Source organism: Plectropomus leopardus, chromosome 13, assembly GCF_026936395.1.
Source record: "Plectropomus leopardus strain MGB_pleo_1.0 chromosome 13, ASM2693639v1, whole genome shotgun sequence".
Lineage (NCBI taxonomy): Eukaryota > Metazoa > Chordata > Actinopteri > Perciformes > Serranidae > Plectropomus > Plectropomus leopardus.
In genome coordinates this window covers 702,170-720,422 of record NC_142188.1, presented here as the reverse complement: position 1 = coordinate 720,422, position 18,253 = coordinate 702,170, and the positions used below count along the sequence as shown (strand labels likewise).

The following is an 18,253-nucleotide window of genomic DNA, read 5'->3' as shown; positions in this document are numbered from 1 at the left end:
GGGCTGCGAGTAGTGGTAGTAGTGTAGTAAACTTGTGAGTGGAGCTGCGTTCTGTAAGATTTGCTCCAGCTGACGTTAAGCTTCAGCTAATTGGCTTAGAAGGAGACGGGAAGCTGCTTGTTTACTTCACTGAGTGCAGAAACAACGTCAGAGAAAAGACAGAATGGCCCTTTAAACTGTTACTGAGTACTGCTGCTACTACATATAATACTGCCAGTGATACTCGTGATACTGCTGCTGTACTTCCAGCCTGAAGGTGTCAAACTGTCTCTAAATGACACACTGATGGATTTTTTTATTTCATTTTCCTGAACAAGATTATTAAAGAGCATAAACTGCTGATTCCCAACATAAAACGAGTCAGCAGGCGCTCCGAGAGACTGAAACAGTTAACGAAGGGTTAACGATAAAAGGTCAGTCCAGTTTCCTCCATTTAAAATGATATGAGTGCTTCCTGAAAAATAATAAATGCAAATACATAACAAATAAATAGATAAATAAATAGTAAATAACACCCCAGCAGAGCTGCCGACACTGAAATGTCCAGAAATCCTAAAAACATCCAAAGATCCCAGAAATGTCCTTAAGTACTAGAAACGTCCTACAATTCTAGAAATGTCGTAAAATCCTAAAAATATATTCCTGTCCTAACAATGTAATAAATGTACTTTTTTTTCAAATATATATATATATATATATATATATATATATATACATATACATATTAGGCCTAGTAATGCAATTAATTTAATATATAGATATATATATATATGCCAAGAAATGTAATTAATGTAATTTGTTTTAATTTGATAAACTTATTTGAGTCCTAGAACGTCATATTGTATATGTATTTTTTTAAATAATTTTTGAGTCCTAGAAATGTAATAAATGTAATTCTTTTAAATTATTTTATTTGAGTCCTAGAAATTTAATTAATTTAAACTGAAGCAAAGCATCATCGACTCCAGGATCCCTGACTTGTATTAAAAAAGATTTTGTTGAATAGCATCCAGCTGCAAATAAGTTTAAATTCAGAATTTGGGATCCTTCAGATAAATAAAGTTAGATTCCTAACACACCTCAAAACTTTGCTGCTGTTTTTGCTCTTAATTTTTTAAACGGTACCTTTACAGCAGCGACTCTCCTCCGTCTGACCTCCGAACAGGAACTCCCACTTAGCTCGGGCGATCTTCTGCGACCGCGAGGACGGAGTCGTCGTGGAGCCGCTGTCTGACTGTGAGGAGGAGAGACGGCGGAGTGATCAGATGATTCGTCCATACAGAAATATTCCAGAACAAACCTACAGCTATCAGGGCACGGGCGTTTCTGTGTCTGAACTCCTGAAAGGCAGCAAACCAAAACCAACTGATAATTTCAGCTGTTTTAGTGGCAGATTTGATGCACTCTGCACTCTGCAAATGAGCCAAAAATTTGCAAGAAATTAATAAAGAGTTACCTGAAATAAGCAAAAAAGAAGAGAAAAGAGCAGAAACGGAGATTGAGCCGAAAAAAGAAATAAAATAATTTTAAATTGTAAGAAATACTTTTTCTCTGAGGCATGATTGTAAATATATAACTATGAACAGAGCTGGGCGATACGGAAAAAAGTGTTATCACGATCATTTTTTTCATATCAGTCGATATCGATATAGCGATATATCACGATATACATCAAATCACTCTTACTGTCAAACTTAAAGGTTCCCTTTGACTCCTCAGTGAGATATGAAGATATCATAACCAGTGATGCACCATGATGATTATTTCAACCGATAAACCGATAATTTCCAGCTTCTCGTGGCCGATAAGATACCAATAACCAATAACTTCTTTCTGTTTATTTTTCATCACCTGAAGGTTTGAAAGGCTGAGATCAGGTGAGAACAAATACATTTAATGTGTGTATTTTCATTTAAAAAACAACATTCCACACAAAAAGCTGGAAAATCACAAGAAAGTCATTTTTAAGAGCAAATCGTTTTTATATTTTGTTTTTTTCCCTCTTTATCTTCTAATGTCAACGTGAACTGTACAAAAATAATGCCGAAAATAATATTGTGTTTGAGTTATAGAGGAACTATAGAGAGGAAAGTCAGCGGAGACACCGACGGAGAGTGAGAGCGGACATTCAGAGACAGTGAGGGAGACACCACCGACGGAGACACCACCGACCGAGACACCGACAGAGAGTGAGAGCAGAGCGGACATTCAGAGACAGTGAGGGAGACACCACCGACGGAGACACCACCGACCGAGACACCGACAGAGAGTGAGAGCAGAGCGGACATTCAGAGACAGTGAGGGAGACACCACCGACGGAGACACCACCGACCGAGACACCGGCAGAGAGTGAGAGTGGAGCGGACATTCAGAGACAGTGACGGAGACACCACCGACAGAGACACCGACGGAGACACAGACGGAGACACCGACAGAACGAGAGCGGAGCGGACATTCAGAGACAGTGACGGAGACACCACCGACAGAGACACCGACGGAGACACAGACGGAGACACCGACAGAACGAGAGCGGAGCGGACATTCAGAGACAGTGACGGAGACACCACCGACAGAGACACCGACGGAGACACAGACGGAGACACCGACAGAACGAGAGCGGAGCGGACATTCAGAGACAGTGACGGAGACACCACCGACAGAGACACCGACGGAGACACAGACGGAGACACCGACAGAACGAGAGCGGAGAGGACATGACTAGAATGTGTTGTATCGACATCCTATCGACTACATCTCATATTTCAGTGGAGGTAAAGTTATATCGTGATTGATATCGTTATTGTTTTTTTTTCAGCTCTAACTGAATATAGATTTCTTGATATTTTCCCCTGGTTTATTTAATTTTCTATTAATTATTCCTCTCTTGCTCCTTTTTAAAGCTAATTAAAGGTTAAAATTGAATTCAATTTAACTTTAAAAGGTAAACTGAATTAAATTAAATTGACAGACACCAATGCCTTAAAGAATTATTCAGCTGCAAAATGACCATTTGTATATCAGTGACTCACACCTTAAACTTCAGTTCAGGTAAAATTACTGTTATTTAGGAGTGAGGGAGATTATTAATCCTCAAATGCATCAGGATGAGGATTTGCACGACTCTGTATTGATTAAAAAATGTCAATAATCAATTCTCTAAATGTTTATTACCCCTTAGAGGCTGTTATTTCTGGGTGTCATTCTGGACTTTTGACTCTGAATTTGTCATTTTGACTATTTTCCACCTGATGAGGTCATTTTGACCATATTTGGCATATGGAGGAAATACATGCTATTTCCACTAGGTGACCTGTCACAGTCAATGTAGCTGCTGATCACTGACATATCCCAGACTGTCAGCAGCTACACTCACACACTGACATATCCCAGACTGTCAGCAGCTACACTCACACACTGACATATCCCAGACTGTGATAATGAAAAGAAAAACCAAACAAATAAAATAAAATAAAATACATTAAATTAAATTCAATCTACTTTGCATGTAGTATATTAAAAATACTATTTTTTCCAGCTAAAAACGTAGTGGCATTATGACAAAAACCTGGCATTTAAATGGTTACAATTCTAAAAATGAATTAATGAATATTTCATATTTATTAATAGGACTGATGTTGATTAAAAAAGTAAACTCAATCAAAGTGGACAATCATATAAATGTATAATATTTTTTAAAGCTTGATTTTGAAAAGTGCATTTTGTTTGCAGAGCAACACGAGTGTGTGTGATATTAAAGTGGGGCCTAAAGGGTTAATCAGTGCTGCCAAAGATGAAAAGATGAAGCTGCTGAAGGTTTGCAGGACACTCGGTGTTTTTGTGTTGCAGTGATGAGGCTGATGGTGAAATACTCTGAGGAACACAAACTCCCTCTGGTCGGGAGGAACTCTGTATTTCAGTTTTAGATTTATTGTTGACATAAACTTGGCTCATCGACAGACGGCCTCACGCTCCACACAGATCCAAAACGCTGACCTGAACCCTCACCGCCCCCCCCCCACCCCGCCGACCTGTAACCCTGAGCCGGTGTCTGCTGTATCGTGGCTGGACTGGCTGGAGGTTTCAGGGGACAGACTGTCGTTTCTGTCCAGCTGTGAACTATCTCCCATGCTGCCCGTTACGCCGCTGGAGCTCTGAGAGGACGTCCACGCAGATCCGCTGTGATCCTCCCTCTCATGATTTTTGGACACACTTATGACCGGCATCTGGTGCTCCTGCACTGACGTCCTTAGCCTTCTCTCTCCGCCAGGCTTCCTGTGGTACTCCATATAAACTCTGGACTGTCTGCAGTCGTCCTCACAGAGTTTGTCTCCTTCCTGGACTGGTCCGGCCTCCTTCCACTGCTGCTGCCTGGAGGTCCAGCTCACAGGCAGAGCGTCTGTGTTTTGGCTGGAGAGAAGTCTCCTGGAGAGTTCGGGACTGTCCCTCAGCGGTCTGTCAAAGAGGTGATCCTGCTGTCTCTGCTCCACGGCGGGAGATCTGTGATCCCCGGTGTACTGCAGCGGCTGGTAGCGGTGCAGGGCTGACACGTCTTTAGTGGGTGATGAACCGTGTTGATGCCGCGGGTCTAAGACTGGTGACTGAGAGGTGGCTGCACGATGCAGCCTCGCCGGCAGGGCTGGGGACGCTGGTGAAGACAGGCCTTTGTGGGGCAAGATAGGTGAGATGCGTCCTGGTCTGGTCTGAGGTGTTGCTTTGTCTGGTTTCCATCGGTGGTTCTGGTTGCCGGCCTGCAGAGGCTCGGGGGAGCTGCACCCATGAAGGGTGGCGTACGGGTGGGACTCTCGTAGGAATGAGCCCCCTATTTTGGGACTCTCTGACCTCAGAGACTCAGCCTGAGAGGGTGTCGGGGAAGGAGTCCGCCTTTCGGCAAAAATGCTTGATAATCTGGTGGCCTCCATAGCTAATTTAGAAGCCACCTCAGCGTTTGGGGAGGAGGAGACGCTCTTTGTGCCGCTGGTTGGGCTGACTGTGTCGCTGTTCCTGCTGCTGCAGCGTGACGCTCTGTGCTGAGTCTTTGTGGACACATTCTCATCCGTAGCGTGACGTAAACTGTCTGAAAGACCAAGACTGGTGTTGGTGACGTTAGCACTAGAGCTGCTGTTATCACTGGAGTTAGTTTGGTATCCAGGACTGGGACGGTTGCTGGTGTGGAACATGGTGGTTGGGATCTCATGCTGGATGTCTGTGGGTCTCCCCGCAGGTAAAGGAGGGAGAAATTTGCTGGACAACCTTGGGCTCTCATCCCCCACCCATGGCCTCTGCTGGCTCAGGGGCGGGGCATGAGGGCGGAGGGCTGGGGTTCCTGAGTGGGCAGAGTACCCAGTCTGGGCACACAGGTGATCAGAGGCAGGACTTCTGGGTAATCCATTCACAGAACTACGGCAGAGTCCTCTGTCCAGCTCCAGGAGCTGGGCCTTGGATGGCAGGGTGAGGGTGCTGCGGGGGAGGACAGGAGACCCCCCCCAGGACCGGCAGCGAGGGGACTGGTAGTGCCGTGGCAGCGTTGGGCTGCAGCTCTCCGGACTGTGACCGGTGAATCTGCGCCTCAATTCTGGGGATCCAAACTCCTCCAAGGCCCTGTAGGTGGCATCTCTGGCAATAGCGTCTGGCAAAGCCCTGTGCAGGTAAGGCGAGCTTTGTGGGGACTGAGTCCGAGACGGGTAAGGGTGACTAGGGTAAGGGTCACCCTGCTCTGGATGCCCGTTGTACCACACCGGGTCACTCAGCCTCTTGCGGAGGTGGCCGGGCAGCTGCTGCCCCTCCATTCTGTTATAAAGACTGTCCAACTCACTTTGGCACACTGAGCTGCGGCGACCCCCCATGGTGTTAACGTTAGCTTTCTCTATGTAGCCAAACGTCACCACAGACGTCTTCCCCTCTTCACCCTCCACCTCCAGGACCTCATAGGACCTGCGGTTGCTGGTCGGCGTGGAGGGAACAGTCAGCGTCCCAGAAGATGTAGAAGATGGGGAGATAACCACCCTTCTCATGTTGGAGGAACAGGTGCGTCCCAGTGAACCATGCTGGCCCGGACCAGTCGTTCCAGGCGCAAGGACCTGGAGGAATTGACCAAAACTGTCATGAAACGAATCCTGCCGCTGGAACTGGGTGGGAGACCCTGTAGCGTCAGGGTTTTGAAGTTGGAAGCTGACGGAGTGTCTGGAAGAAGACTTTGAGGCAGGCAAGCTGTGGCTCATAAGCCCAGTTTGGTGCGGAGGGACTGGGGAGTTGTTCTGGCTGCGGTTGCGGCTGGTGCTCCTCTGGGAGTTAGGGAGGACGTCCGGGCACTGAAGAATCAGACGAGCAGTCCCATCTTCTCTTTCTTGAACCTTCCCTTCCTCGTCAGCGACAGACCTCACCTCAACATACAGGTGGAGGACTTTACCTGCCTGAGACATGCTGGTAGCTGAACGCCCTAATAGTCCTTTTTCCTATTTGTGCAAAGGCTCCCTCAGTCTCCTGGTGCCCAGTGAAGAGCCAAACTGTTTGGTGAGGGTCAAAGGTGGAACTGGACCACCAGGTCTGTCCTCCATCTGCTCATGATCTCGTCCATCTGCAACAGAAAGCAGAGATGGAGACAGAGTTAATGTTACAATAAATCATTCACAGAGAGTACAAAGCAAATGAAGAGCAAATCTCTAAAGTTAACCCTTAGGGACTGTTTCGCTCATTTTAGACGCTTTTCATAGATTACATACTGAAATGCACTGTGGTGGTCACTGAGAAGAATCTTAGAGTTATTGAGAACCTTCTTTAGTCCTTTAAGGCGTTCTAGTGGTCAATGAGTATTTTCTAGCAACATTTTAGGACTTGCTACGGGTCCTTCAAGAGGGTTTTGCGTTTACTGAGGAGAATCTACGGTACTTTTTACAGTTCTGGTGGCCTTTATGGAGGTTCTAGGATTCCTGAAAAAAGGTTCTAGTGGTCTTTTTGGAGATTTAGGGATACTTTTGGAAGATCTAGTGTTCCTTGGGCGGGTTCTAGTGGCTACTGAAGTTGGAAAAGTATTCTAGGATGTTCTATATAAGTTCTATAATAAGTTTTACTTTTAATAAGCAATCAATGAGACAAATCCTCGAGTCATTGTGAACCTTTTCTGGTACTTTGAGACATTCCAGTGGTCGAACGTTATTTTATAGGGGCCCTTCAGGAGTTTTTCCAGGTTCTTCAAGAGGTTTTCAGTGAAGAGAATCTTGGAAACTTTCTAATGGTCCCTAAGAGGTTCTAGGGGTCATTAAGGACATTACTGGGTCGCTTAAGAAGTTTTTGTGGTCACTGTCGATTCAAGTGGTCATTTAAGAAGGTCCACAGGGAAGACCTAGTGGTCCTTCAATGGGTTGCAGATGTAGAAGTTTTTTAGGATGTTCTTGTACCGCTTTAGTAGATTGTGTTGGTCACTTAGAAGAATATTGGAGTCATCCAGAACCTTCCAGAGTCCTTTAAGGCATTTTAGTAGTCGCTGAATATTTTCTAGGGGCAATTTTTTAGAAGTTCTACAGGTCCTTCAAGAGGTTTTAGTTTTTATTGAAGATAATCTAGGGTACTTTGTAAGGTTCTGGTGGCCTTAAAGGAAGTTCTAGGGTTCATGAAAGAGGTTTTAGAGGTCTTTTTTGGAGATTTAGGATACTTTGGGAAGATCTAGTGGTCCTCAAATGGGGTGTAGATTTAGAGAGTTTTTTGGGTGTTCTAGGGGTGCTTTAATAGATTGTGTTTGAATACTGACAAGAATCTTGGGAGTCATTAAGAACCTTCTAGAGTCCTCTCAGATGTTCTAGTGGTCATAGGTCAGTATTTTGTAGCCCGACTTTAGCAAGTTCTATAGGTTCTTACTAAGGTAAATCTTTAAGGATTTAAATATACCCAAGAAAAGATTTAAAAATACCCTAGAAAACCCCCCCCCCCGTGTGCCGTTATCCTCCGATAAGGTCAAATGTAATCACATGTCCATTTATGTCTTTGGCCATCCTCCGACATGGAGGTGGGAACATGTGGGCCAGCAGGCGCCACACATGCGTTTGATTCATCTATTAATAGCCGAGTTAAAGCAGCTTGGACGGCGTTCAGGTGAGAAAAGCCATCATACGAGTCATCTGATCTGCAGGTTTTACCAACAAAAACTTTCACATCTTACAGTCTAACTCTGTTTCTGCTCTCTGCAACGTCGCCTCTCTACAATCTGTGTCTCGCTTGTCTGTTACAGACTTTACGGTAAATCTGCAGCCTGTTTCTCTGCAGTTTGCTGATGGAGGTTGGCGGTTTCCATCATGATGAGGAGTCACATGAAAACACAAGAGGCTGTAGCAAATCAAACACACACTCGAACACACTCACAGGGGATTTTTGAGTCCTGATCTCTGACAGACTGTAGAAATACTGAGGTCACGAGTTAAAGTCACCGTCCATAAAACAGTTATAATAATAAGGTCACGACATTAAATCAAACTGAGCCTCACAACACAGGAGCTTTGAGTACTGATGAAGCGCACAGTTTTTACTGCCGTCAGTGCAGAAAATAGGACCAACGATTACTTTAAATAAATCATGGCGACAAAGTGACACGAAATATAAACGAAGAGATTTTGAGTACTACAACTTTGATTAAAAAGCACAAAAAAGCATAAAAAAATTAATCACATCATCAAGTACATGGTAATAAAAGCAATGGTTGAAATGTCTTGGATTTATGTTTTAATTTATATTTATATAGCCCAAAAATATTTAGCATGTCCAAATTAATTTCACAAGAAAAATGTATTAATATTATTTCTATTTTTGATAAAAATCAGTTAATTTGTTTTAGAAATATGGGAAACAAGGCAATAAGCAACGTTGGTGAGATGTGTTCCCAAAATTGTGAGAAATCAGATTTCTTTTTTTTTAGTCAAATTTTATATAAACTAAGGAAAATGTCTTGAAAAAAAAAGAAAAAATAATTAATTTTTTTCATAATTTTTTAAGCACGTAATTGTTTAAAGAGGGAATTTGATTTTGATTTAAAATATCCTTTAATTAATAAAGATGTCTGTCTTGATTAGGAATCTAATGGAAATGAACTTTAACCACAATGTTTTATTATTATTGCAAATATTATTATTATTATTATCATTACTACTACTATTACTATTACTACTATTATCTTTTTTATTTTACAAATATACATTTTTAAATGTATCTGTCCTTGTGTGCTTCCGCTTGTTTAAATGCTTACTTAATATTAATACCAATAACAAGAACAGTTCATTTTATTAATTGAGCACTTTTCACATTACTCAAAGATGCTTAACTTGCACTTTTATTTATTACCTTTGAAATCTTGATTTTGTTGTGATTTACTGTCGCCAGTTAAGTTTTGTAACTGTATTTTTGGTAAATCTTCTAGCTTCCACTAAAAAAAAGGAAAAATTAAACTATTAATTCATTACCAAATTATTTTACTAAATTTTTGTTGGGTCGACTGGTTGTTGCAGCTGTGCTTTCATCTCTCACTTCACTTCCTTTCACTTTAAACTACCCAATGATTCATCTTTAGCCGCTCTCAGTGTTTCGACTCAAACTGCAGCTCCCACACAACATCTCACAGGATGAGCATTTTGGGATGTTTTCAGCAGTTAGCACCTGCAGTGTGCAGCAGACGGGAGCACATTTAAATCTCTGGAAAGTTGAACCTTTTCTCGTTGTCTGTTAAGGTGTGAAGAACACTGTGAGGCTGTTTTTAAAGGTGTTATATAAATAAAAATTACATCACAGTCAGTGAATCACCGTGACGATGATTCATCCGTCATTAGATGAAACAGCTGCAACTTTTCCAGCACTGAAAACCTGCTGCAGAGACAGAAACTGAAGGAAATATCACAGGTTTGATCCCCAAAATCAAACACTGGTCATCAGGTGCATTCCTTAGGGACTGTTTGTTATTAACCCTTCAGGGCCTGTTTGTCTCATTTTAGTCTCTTGTCTTCTTCCTGTTGTGATAACTGTGTGTGTGTTGATGCATGTGTCCTAAATGTAGTCCAGATTGTGTATTTGAGTGTAATCAGTGAATTTGCAGCTCAGCTCCTACAATAAGTCTAAAATACACTGTGGAAACTAAATAGTTACATTCAGACTGTTCAGGTCAAAAAATGCTCCATTGAAACCCATTCAAACTGACAATTTAATGAATATTTGATGTTTATGATTAGGACTGATGTTGGTTAACAAATGTACTCAATTAAAAGTAGAAAATTATATTCATGTATAATGTTTTTTAAAGTTTGATTTTAAAAGAGCACATTCTGCGGCTCCTGAAGGGTTAAACTGTCTGTCAGTGTTTACTGAATTTAGTGTCTCTGCTGCTCAGACATCTGTCCTCATCGTCGTCTCGGTAACGTCGATTTTAATCTGATGACCTTGAAAACGGAGCCGGGCGTCCTCTCATGAGCCGAGTTCATTTAAAGCTAAGTGAGAGTGACTGAAATAAAAAGTCAAAGTGAACAGCCAAATCTTTCCTCAAACGTCGCACCGTCACAGGTTTCTGTCGTCTTTTAGTCTCACCGAGACGTCTGCAGACACTAGTGGAGTCTCTGCTTCACTGGACGCTCTCATTAACTGGACCGACAGCGGACACTCGAGTGGGCGTCTGTCCAACATCTCTGAGTCCAGAGAAAACACGTCACCAGCTCCGTCCCCTGCGTCCCAGTTACCCCGTTAGTCAAAGAGTCCGCTCCATGAAAATGAAGTCCGATTCTGAGAGACACTGCAGACTCCAGAGGACACCAGCTGCTGTCTGTCCCTCTGCTGGACGGGGACATAAATACTGGTCCTCATGCAACAAACTACATATCAACACATTTTTGTCTCTTATTTTTGTTCATATCCAGGATTTCCTCTAACTCTGTGAGCACCATCAATTTTTGGGATTCACCAGTTTATTTTTGCTTTTCTGTGAGGTCAGAGAAAATCTGACGAGCGGTCCAGAGCTCTCGTACCGGGATCAGAGACAAACAACTCGCTTTCACAAACTGTCGCTCAACGCAAAGAAAATAAGTTTTACATCTGAATTTACATTTAAAGCATGCATATCATTTTATCTGATGATTATAATTTTAACTAAGTTTAAGCGAGTTACTGTGTGTCCTGCCGACCTCTGCTGGAATGTAACTAAATACATTTACTCAAGTACTGTAAATATACACACACATACATACACGGATGTGTGTGTGTGTGTGTGTGTGTATTTAATATAATAGATAAATAAAAAAAGACATGGTCAAACCTTCCTAGCTGAGGATCCTAAACCCCCGTTTGATGTGTTTTTGTTTGTTTGTTCGTTTGTTTGTCGAGAAATCCGAGAAACATCCTAAAATATGTCCTAAAATCAGCTAAGCGTCCTCAAATTCTGGAGACATCGTTAAATACAAGAAATGTCCTACAATCCAAATAACATCCTAAAATACTAGAAATGTCCAAAAATGTCCTAAATTCCGAAAAACAACCTTAAGTTACTGATACGTCCTCAAATCCAAATAACATCCTAGAAATGTCCAAAAATCATGAAAATGTCCTAAAATCCTGGAAATGTTCTACAACTCTGGAAACACACATATTTAAGGCAGCATCTCCTTTACTTGTAACTGTAGTTCATTGAAGAATTGTGTATTTCAGTAGTTTCCAGTAGTTTAGAGGAGATTTCTAAATACTGATATAAATATCTTCTATCAAGGACGGACATCTGAGCGCTGTTGGTTCACCACAGTCCATCTGCGCAGATTTCACACGGCGGTTTGATACTAAGCTGGTTGAAAAGCGGCAAAGTCGATCGACAATCAGCAGATGTTTTCAGCCATGATTCGGTGTTTTACGGCGTCAAACTTTAACCTGAGTCAGAGTGAGAAGCCTCACGCTGACGGACTTTGATCTGACGATGAACTCTGAACTCAGTTTACAGTTCACGGACACGCGAGCACAGGTGCAGCGGAGGCTGGCGCAGGTACACGCAGGAGAGCTGCAGGACACATCCCCTAAATATCTCAAATATGTGCACGTTTTATCCCAACTCAAACGTTGAAGTAGCAGAGGACTTTTACTTTTCACAAAAGACGTGCCCAAAAAATGCAGGAAATGACATATATATATAATAAATTAATTAATAATGCTCAAAATTAGGATCCCCAAACCCCTGTTTCATATGTGTCGCCTCCACAGTTTTTGTTTTGTTTTGGTTTGGTTTGGTGTGGTGTGACGCCCGCTCTGCCTACTCTGCCTGCTAGGCGCCCGTGTTATCCCAAATGTTGAAAAGATACCTACGCCCTCCTATTTCTCTGGCCGTTTCCCCACTTATCAGACAAACAACAAATTCGGACAGCAGCCCTGCCCCCACGACCAACACGCCTGCCCCCACGACCAACACGCCTGCCCCCACGACCAACACGCCTGCCCCCACGACCAGCACGCCGCTGCACGTCACCACAGAATCACATCTATAGACTCACACCTGAAGGAGCCGCCAGTCTGACCTCAGATCAGCTGATTCAACTGGCAACTCAGATCCTTAACTTGAATCCTACAAACATCCTAAAATCAGAGAAACATCCTAAAATCAGAGAATGCCCTAAAATCCTAGAAAAGTACTCAAATGTAACAGTGGAAAAACTTCTCCTGGATTTATCACATCAAAACTCTGGCAACCAGATTTTCCATTTTTTGTTGTTTTTTTTACTGTAACATTTGTTATGATGATAAATCTGTAAAATGTAATTATTTTAACGTTTCTGAGGAGAGACGAGGGAGGCCCTGAGAGGTTTTCACCCTGAAATCAAACCGGACGCTCGCTGTTCAAAAGTCAAGTTTCAAATGAACTGAACGGACTTTTAAAGCTCACAGGTGACTTCGGACGTATCGCAGTGATGCGTAGAGCTGCACGATGTGAGGAAAACATGCAGAAACGCTGGCAAATATGGCAATAATTTTATCTGCTATAAATATGCAGATGTTCAGTAGTTCTCTGCTGCTTTCGGTAATACGCTAAATTTCATGTCATTTTATTCAGATCCTGCCGAAAGCCGAAAACACTCCTGAAGTCAGTCTGCAGGTAGAGTGTGTGTGTGTGTGTGTGTGTGTGTGAGACTGATAAGCACACAGTTATAGCCCTACTTTTCCTGGACTCTGCTAATAGGATTCTCCCTCCTCCCCTCTCCTCCTCCTCCCACCCCCTCCCAGCATGCACTGCTCAATCCAACAACAACACACACACACACACACACACACACACACACACAGATAAAACACACATATGCAGACACATGTACCGGCACAAACACACAGCAGTAACCTCACCTGTGTGTCCTGGTGTCCTCGCCGCCGCCACTGCAGAGACGTCCCCTGAGTTGCCGTGGTAACCTCCTTTTCCACTCCCTCTCTCGCCCCGTCACTCTCTCTCTCTGTCACAGAGTAACCTCGTTTATCCTCCCTCTCTCTCTCTGTGCACACTTGTTGTCTGCAGCAGAGCCGGCTCATCGTGGATTTACAGGCTCGACTCAGCTCTCTTCCTCCTCCTTTGACTCCTCCTCTTCCTCCTCCTCCTCCTCCTCCTCCGATCTCTATCAATCAGCTGATGTCCCTCCTCTTCTTCTACGCAGCCAATTGCAGACGTTTCCTCATCCAGCCAATGATGAGCAGCTCTGACAGATGGCAGGGCGGCTTATTAATGGTGGAGGGGGGTCCGTGGTGGTGGGGGGTGGGGGGGTTTGGGAGACCTGTCCAGTCTCGGTGCTGGAGCTGCTTTAAACTGAGGCTAATTAAACAAAACAAACAAACAAAAAAATCTTATTTTGACCACGCCCCCAACAGTGATGTCACAACGCACTATGATAGGGAGGCAGATCACCGCGGTTAGTTCACTGTCTATAATAGCTCAGACTGTAGCCAGATCTGGCCCCTGATGGGCCCCTGGTGCCCCCCCAACCATTTTCTAATTACCATAAAAATAAGTGATTGACACTGTGAATAGTTTTTGTCCCTTTAGTCTCCATAAGGTGTCAGAGACAGAAAAAACAGCATCAAAATAGAGCTTGTTGACCAAAAAAGAGCCAGTGGAGGATCCCCCACACCCCCGACAGAGGACACAGCTGAGACACTGATGTCCAAAAGTACTAGAAATGTCCTAAAATCCTAGTTCTTCAAACTTCCTGAAATCCTAGAAATGTTCTAAAATCCTTGACACATCCTAAACTCTTTGAAATGCCAAAAAAAAAATTGAAATCTCCTAAAATCATAAAAATGTTATGAAATACATAGGAACGGCCTAAAATCCTACAAACGTCCTAAAATCTGAGAAATGTCCTTAAATCCTTGAAATGTCCTTAAATCCTAGAAACATCACAAAAAACTAGAAATGACCTACAATCGTAGAAATATCAAAATATATGCTCCTGACGTTCTGCTGCTCCGTCTGTGCTCAGAGTACGCTCTGTGCTCCGACAGTGCGGTACAGCCTAACAGTAAATCTATATTCTAAAAGCTTTCTTAGTGAACCGTCCAGCTCCAAAAATACAGAACAAACACGTGGCAGAAAAGTCATATTCTCCGGGCTATTTTCCTAATTAAACAGAGAAATACGCATGCACACCTTTTAAATTCAACTTTCTCTCCGTCACTGAAAACTTAAAACACACCAACATTCAAACTCGACATAAACAAAATAAATTGAAATAATAATCTTTCTCTTAATTCTCCGAGTTAGATATAAAAGGAAAACATGCCGTTTTTCCCCTCTCTCTGGCTGCTGGCTGCCAGCTGTTTTCAGTCCTGTAACGTCTCCCTCCACCACTAGGTGTCACTGTGTCAGACCGCAGACTGACCTCTGGTGGTGCCTGCTGTGCATTACATACAGTTTATTAGAAAAACGAGCACCTGGATTTATGACGGGATTAAAAAAGATACCTTTAGGATTTCTAAACACTTTGTTGCACCATAATACTGTGATGATGCCTAAAACCTAACGCTAACACTAATTTTTCTACCAAAAAAAACAAAACGTAAAGCCAACAAAATAAAATGTACTCACCACTGCGTGCACCAGGCCGAAGACGTGTTCATCGAGTGGTGAAATGACAAACGTCCTTCAGTCTGCTTCAGTCAAAGTGCTGGATGGATCCTCTGAAAATGTCTGAAATTCTCTTTATAATTTCTGTAACTTTTTGGATATCAAAAAGGCAACAATCACACCGGGATCAAATCCAACCAGGAAGCTTTGGTCCATGTTGTCACCTTTCTGTTCTCTCTCAACTGTCTGATGGTAAATTCAAATCACTGTTGACTGTTTGTTAAATTATTGTGACTGTGACTGTTTAAAAATCAAGCCTTGAATGAATTAATTGACTTTCAAAAGTCACAGGTGACTTTAGACTTATAGTAGGGATGGAAAAAAGTCTTATCACAATAATTTTTTTCATATCAGTCGATATCGATCTATATCACGAAATACATCAAATCACTATTTCTGTTGAGCTTAAAGGTTCCCTTTGACTCCTCAGTGAGATATGAAGATATCATAACCAGTGATACAAATAATGATTATTTCAACCGATACGATAAACCGATAATTTCCAGCTTCTCGTGGCCGATAAGATACCGATAACGCTAACTTATTTTTGTTTGTTTGTTTTTCATTACCTGAGGGTGTGAAAGGCTGAGATGTGGTGAGTGCAGATTAATTTAATCTGTGCATTTTCATTAGAAAATGACATTTCAGACAAAAAGCTTGAAAATAATTGTTTTTTAAAAAGAAAGTAATTTTCAGGAGCAAAATCAATTTCATTTTTATAATTTGGGTTTTTCCCTCTTGTCTTCTTATGTCAACTTGAATTGCACAAAAATAATGCTGAAAATAATATTTTGTATGAGTTATAGTTATAAAGAAACCGAAAGCCCCGGACAAAGAGAGGGAGGATAGCCGGTATAAGAGCGAGGCCGACCCGCCTTAAAATAATAAAGTGGACGAGATTCACTCAGCAGCAGAAGATCAGAGACTGCTCTGCACACATCTTCACAGAGACGTGGTTAACCCTTGACACGCCGGGTCAAGCTGTTGCACTGGATGGGCGGACTTTGTTCAGAGCATACAGATCACAAGACTGCCGAAAGACGAGAGGAGGAGGGCTTTGTGTTTATATAAATGATGCTTGGAGCTCAAACGCAGGTAACGTGGATGGACTGAGCTCAGCAGATGTTGAGTTCTTGGTGCTCCGAATTCACCAGTGTTTATATTGTCGCTGTATTCGTTCCCCCAGATGCAAATTCAAAAAATGCACTGCAGGAACTGTATGATGCCACCAGCAGCAACATCGCCAAGCAAGCGGGTGAAATCTTCATTGTAGCTGCTGATTTTAATCAAACAGACCTCAAATCTGTCTTACCTCAAGGCCTCCAGCATGTCCAGATCCCCACCAGAGGAAGAAACATCCTGGACCACGTGATACTCCTGACAGTTACAAAGCCCTCCCACGCCCTCACTTTGGCCTATCAGATCAAGTCTCTGCTCCTTCTGCCGACACACTGTCAGCTGATAAAAAGAGTCACGCCATCAGTTAAGCTCAGTTAAGCTCAGTTAAAAATCAGTTGTTTTGAGTGGCAAATGTTTAAGATGCACAGAAAACAACCGACATGCTCAACATCAGCAAAACCAAGGAGCCGATTGTTGATTTTAGAAAGAAGGAGGCAAACACACACACCTGTCTACATCAGTGGAGCTGAGGCGCAGCAGGTGAACAGCTACAGCTTCCTGTGAATCACTATCACTGAGGACTTCTGCAGAGGAGCAATAGAAAGCACACTGACTGGAAACATCACGTGCTGGCGTGGTTCGTGCACGGCCCAGGACAGGAAGCTCTACAGCGGGTGATTCAAACTGCCAGAACATGACTGGTTCCCATTTACAGAACATCACTGGTTCCCATCTACAGAACATCACTGGTTCCCATCTACAGAACATCACTGGTTCCCATCTAAAGAGCATCACTGGTTCCCATTTACAGAACATCACTGGTTCCCATCTAAAGAGCATCACTGGTTCCCATTTACAGAGCATCACTGGTTCCCATCTACAGAGCATCACTGGTTCCCATCTAAAGAGCATCACTGGTTCCCATTTACAGAGCATCACTGGTTCCCATTTACAGAGCATCACTGGTTCCCATCTAAAGAGCATCACTGGTTCCCATTTACAGAACATCACTGGTTCCCATTTACAGAGCATCACTGGTTCCCATCTACAGAGCATCACTGGTTCCCATCTAAAGAGCATCACTGGTTCCCATTTACAGAGCATCACTGGTTCCCATTTACAGAGCATCACTGGTTCCCATCTAAAGAGCATCACTGGTTCCCATTTACAGAACATCACTGGTTCCCATTTACAGAGCATCACTGGTTCCCATCTACAGAGCATCAGTGTCCTCGGTGGATTGAGTGTCTGCAGAGCTCAAATGACACTGAAAGACAGCAGCCGACCCAGACGCAGTCTGTTCACCCTGCTGAATTCTGGGAAATCTGCTGCCGAACCACCGGACTACAGAGCAGCTTCGTTCCCCAGACTGTGAGACTCCTCAACTTCAATGCCAAAAAGATGTAGAAGGATTTAGGATCAAATTTTATTTAATTTCTCCTTAAACCATGTTTTAGAAAAATGGCAATAAATCTGCCTTGAACATTGAAAATGGTAAAAGATGACAAGAAAACAGCCGGAAAATTAATGTATTTTTAAAAAAATAAATAAATAAAGAAGAAGAAGAAAAAAAAAAGAAAATTATAAAAACAAAATTAATAATAAATCAATAAATACATAAAGATGTCAACAAACTGTATTTATAATTATTATATGATCAAAATATGTTATAGAATATATCATATTTTTTATTATTTTTACAAATTTTTTCAGGTCAGGTCCGTGATTTATTCTGGTTTTTACTTTCTGTTCTGTTGCTCAGTTTCAGGTTATTTTCCATAACTTTTTTCCATATTTTTTGCCAATTTTTGGGTCATATTTTGTCATTATGCTCATTGCTGCATTCCAGTGTTTTTGAAGAAAGTTTGGCTGGTTTTAAAGGGTTAATGATGACGTCATCTGGTCAATAAATGAAAGTGAAGCGCGCCCACACACACACACACACACACACACACACACACACACACACACACACACAGTTCGATGGTGCAAAATAAAATGACATAAACGTCTGTGTGATCCTTTAAAAGA

General features: G+C 42.5%; 1 protein-coding gene across 1 annotated transcript in view; it reads right to left on the bottom strand.

Moving 5' to 3' along the window:
* Nucleotides 1-17,064, bottom strand: part of psda (pleckstrin and Sec7 domain containing a) — a 62,202-nt gene extending 45,138 nt beyond the window's left edge. The window contains exons 1-3 of the mRNA XM_088086900.1: nucleotides 13,336-17,064; nucleotides 4,029-6,574; nucleotides 1,126-1,234 (exon numbers count right to left, since the gene is read on the bottom strand). Coding sequence (XP_087943026.1) covers nucleotides 1,126-1,234; nucleotides 4,029-6,419 — 2,500 coding nt within the window. The 5' untranslated portion in view covers nucleotides 6,420-6,574; nucleotides 13,336-17,064. The remainder of the gene's footprint in view (nucleotides 1-1,125; nucleotides 1,235-4,028; nucleotides 6,575-13,335) is intronic.
* Nucleotides 17,065-18,253: the final 1,189 nt, after the last annotated feature.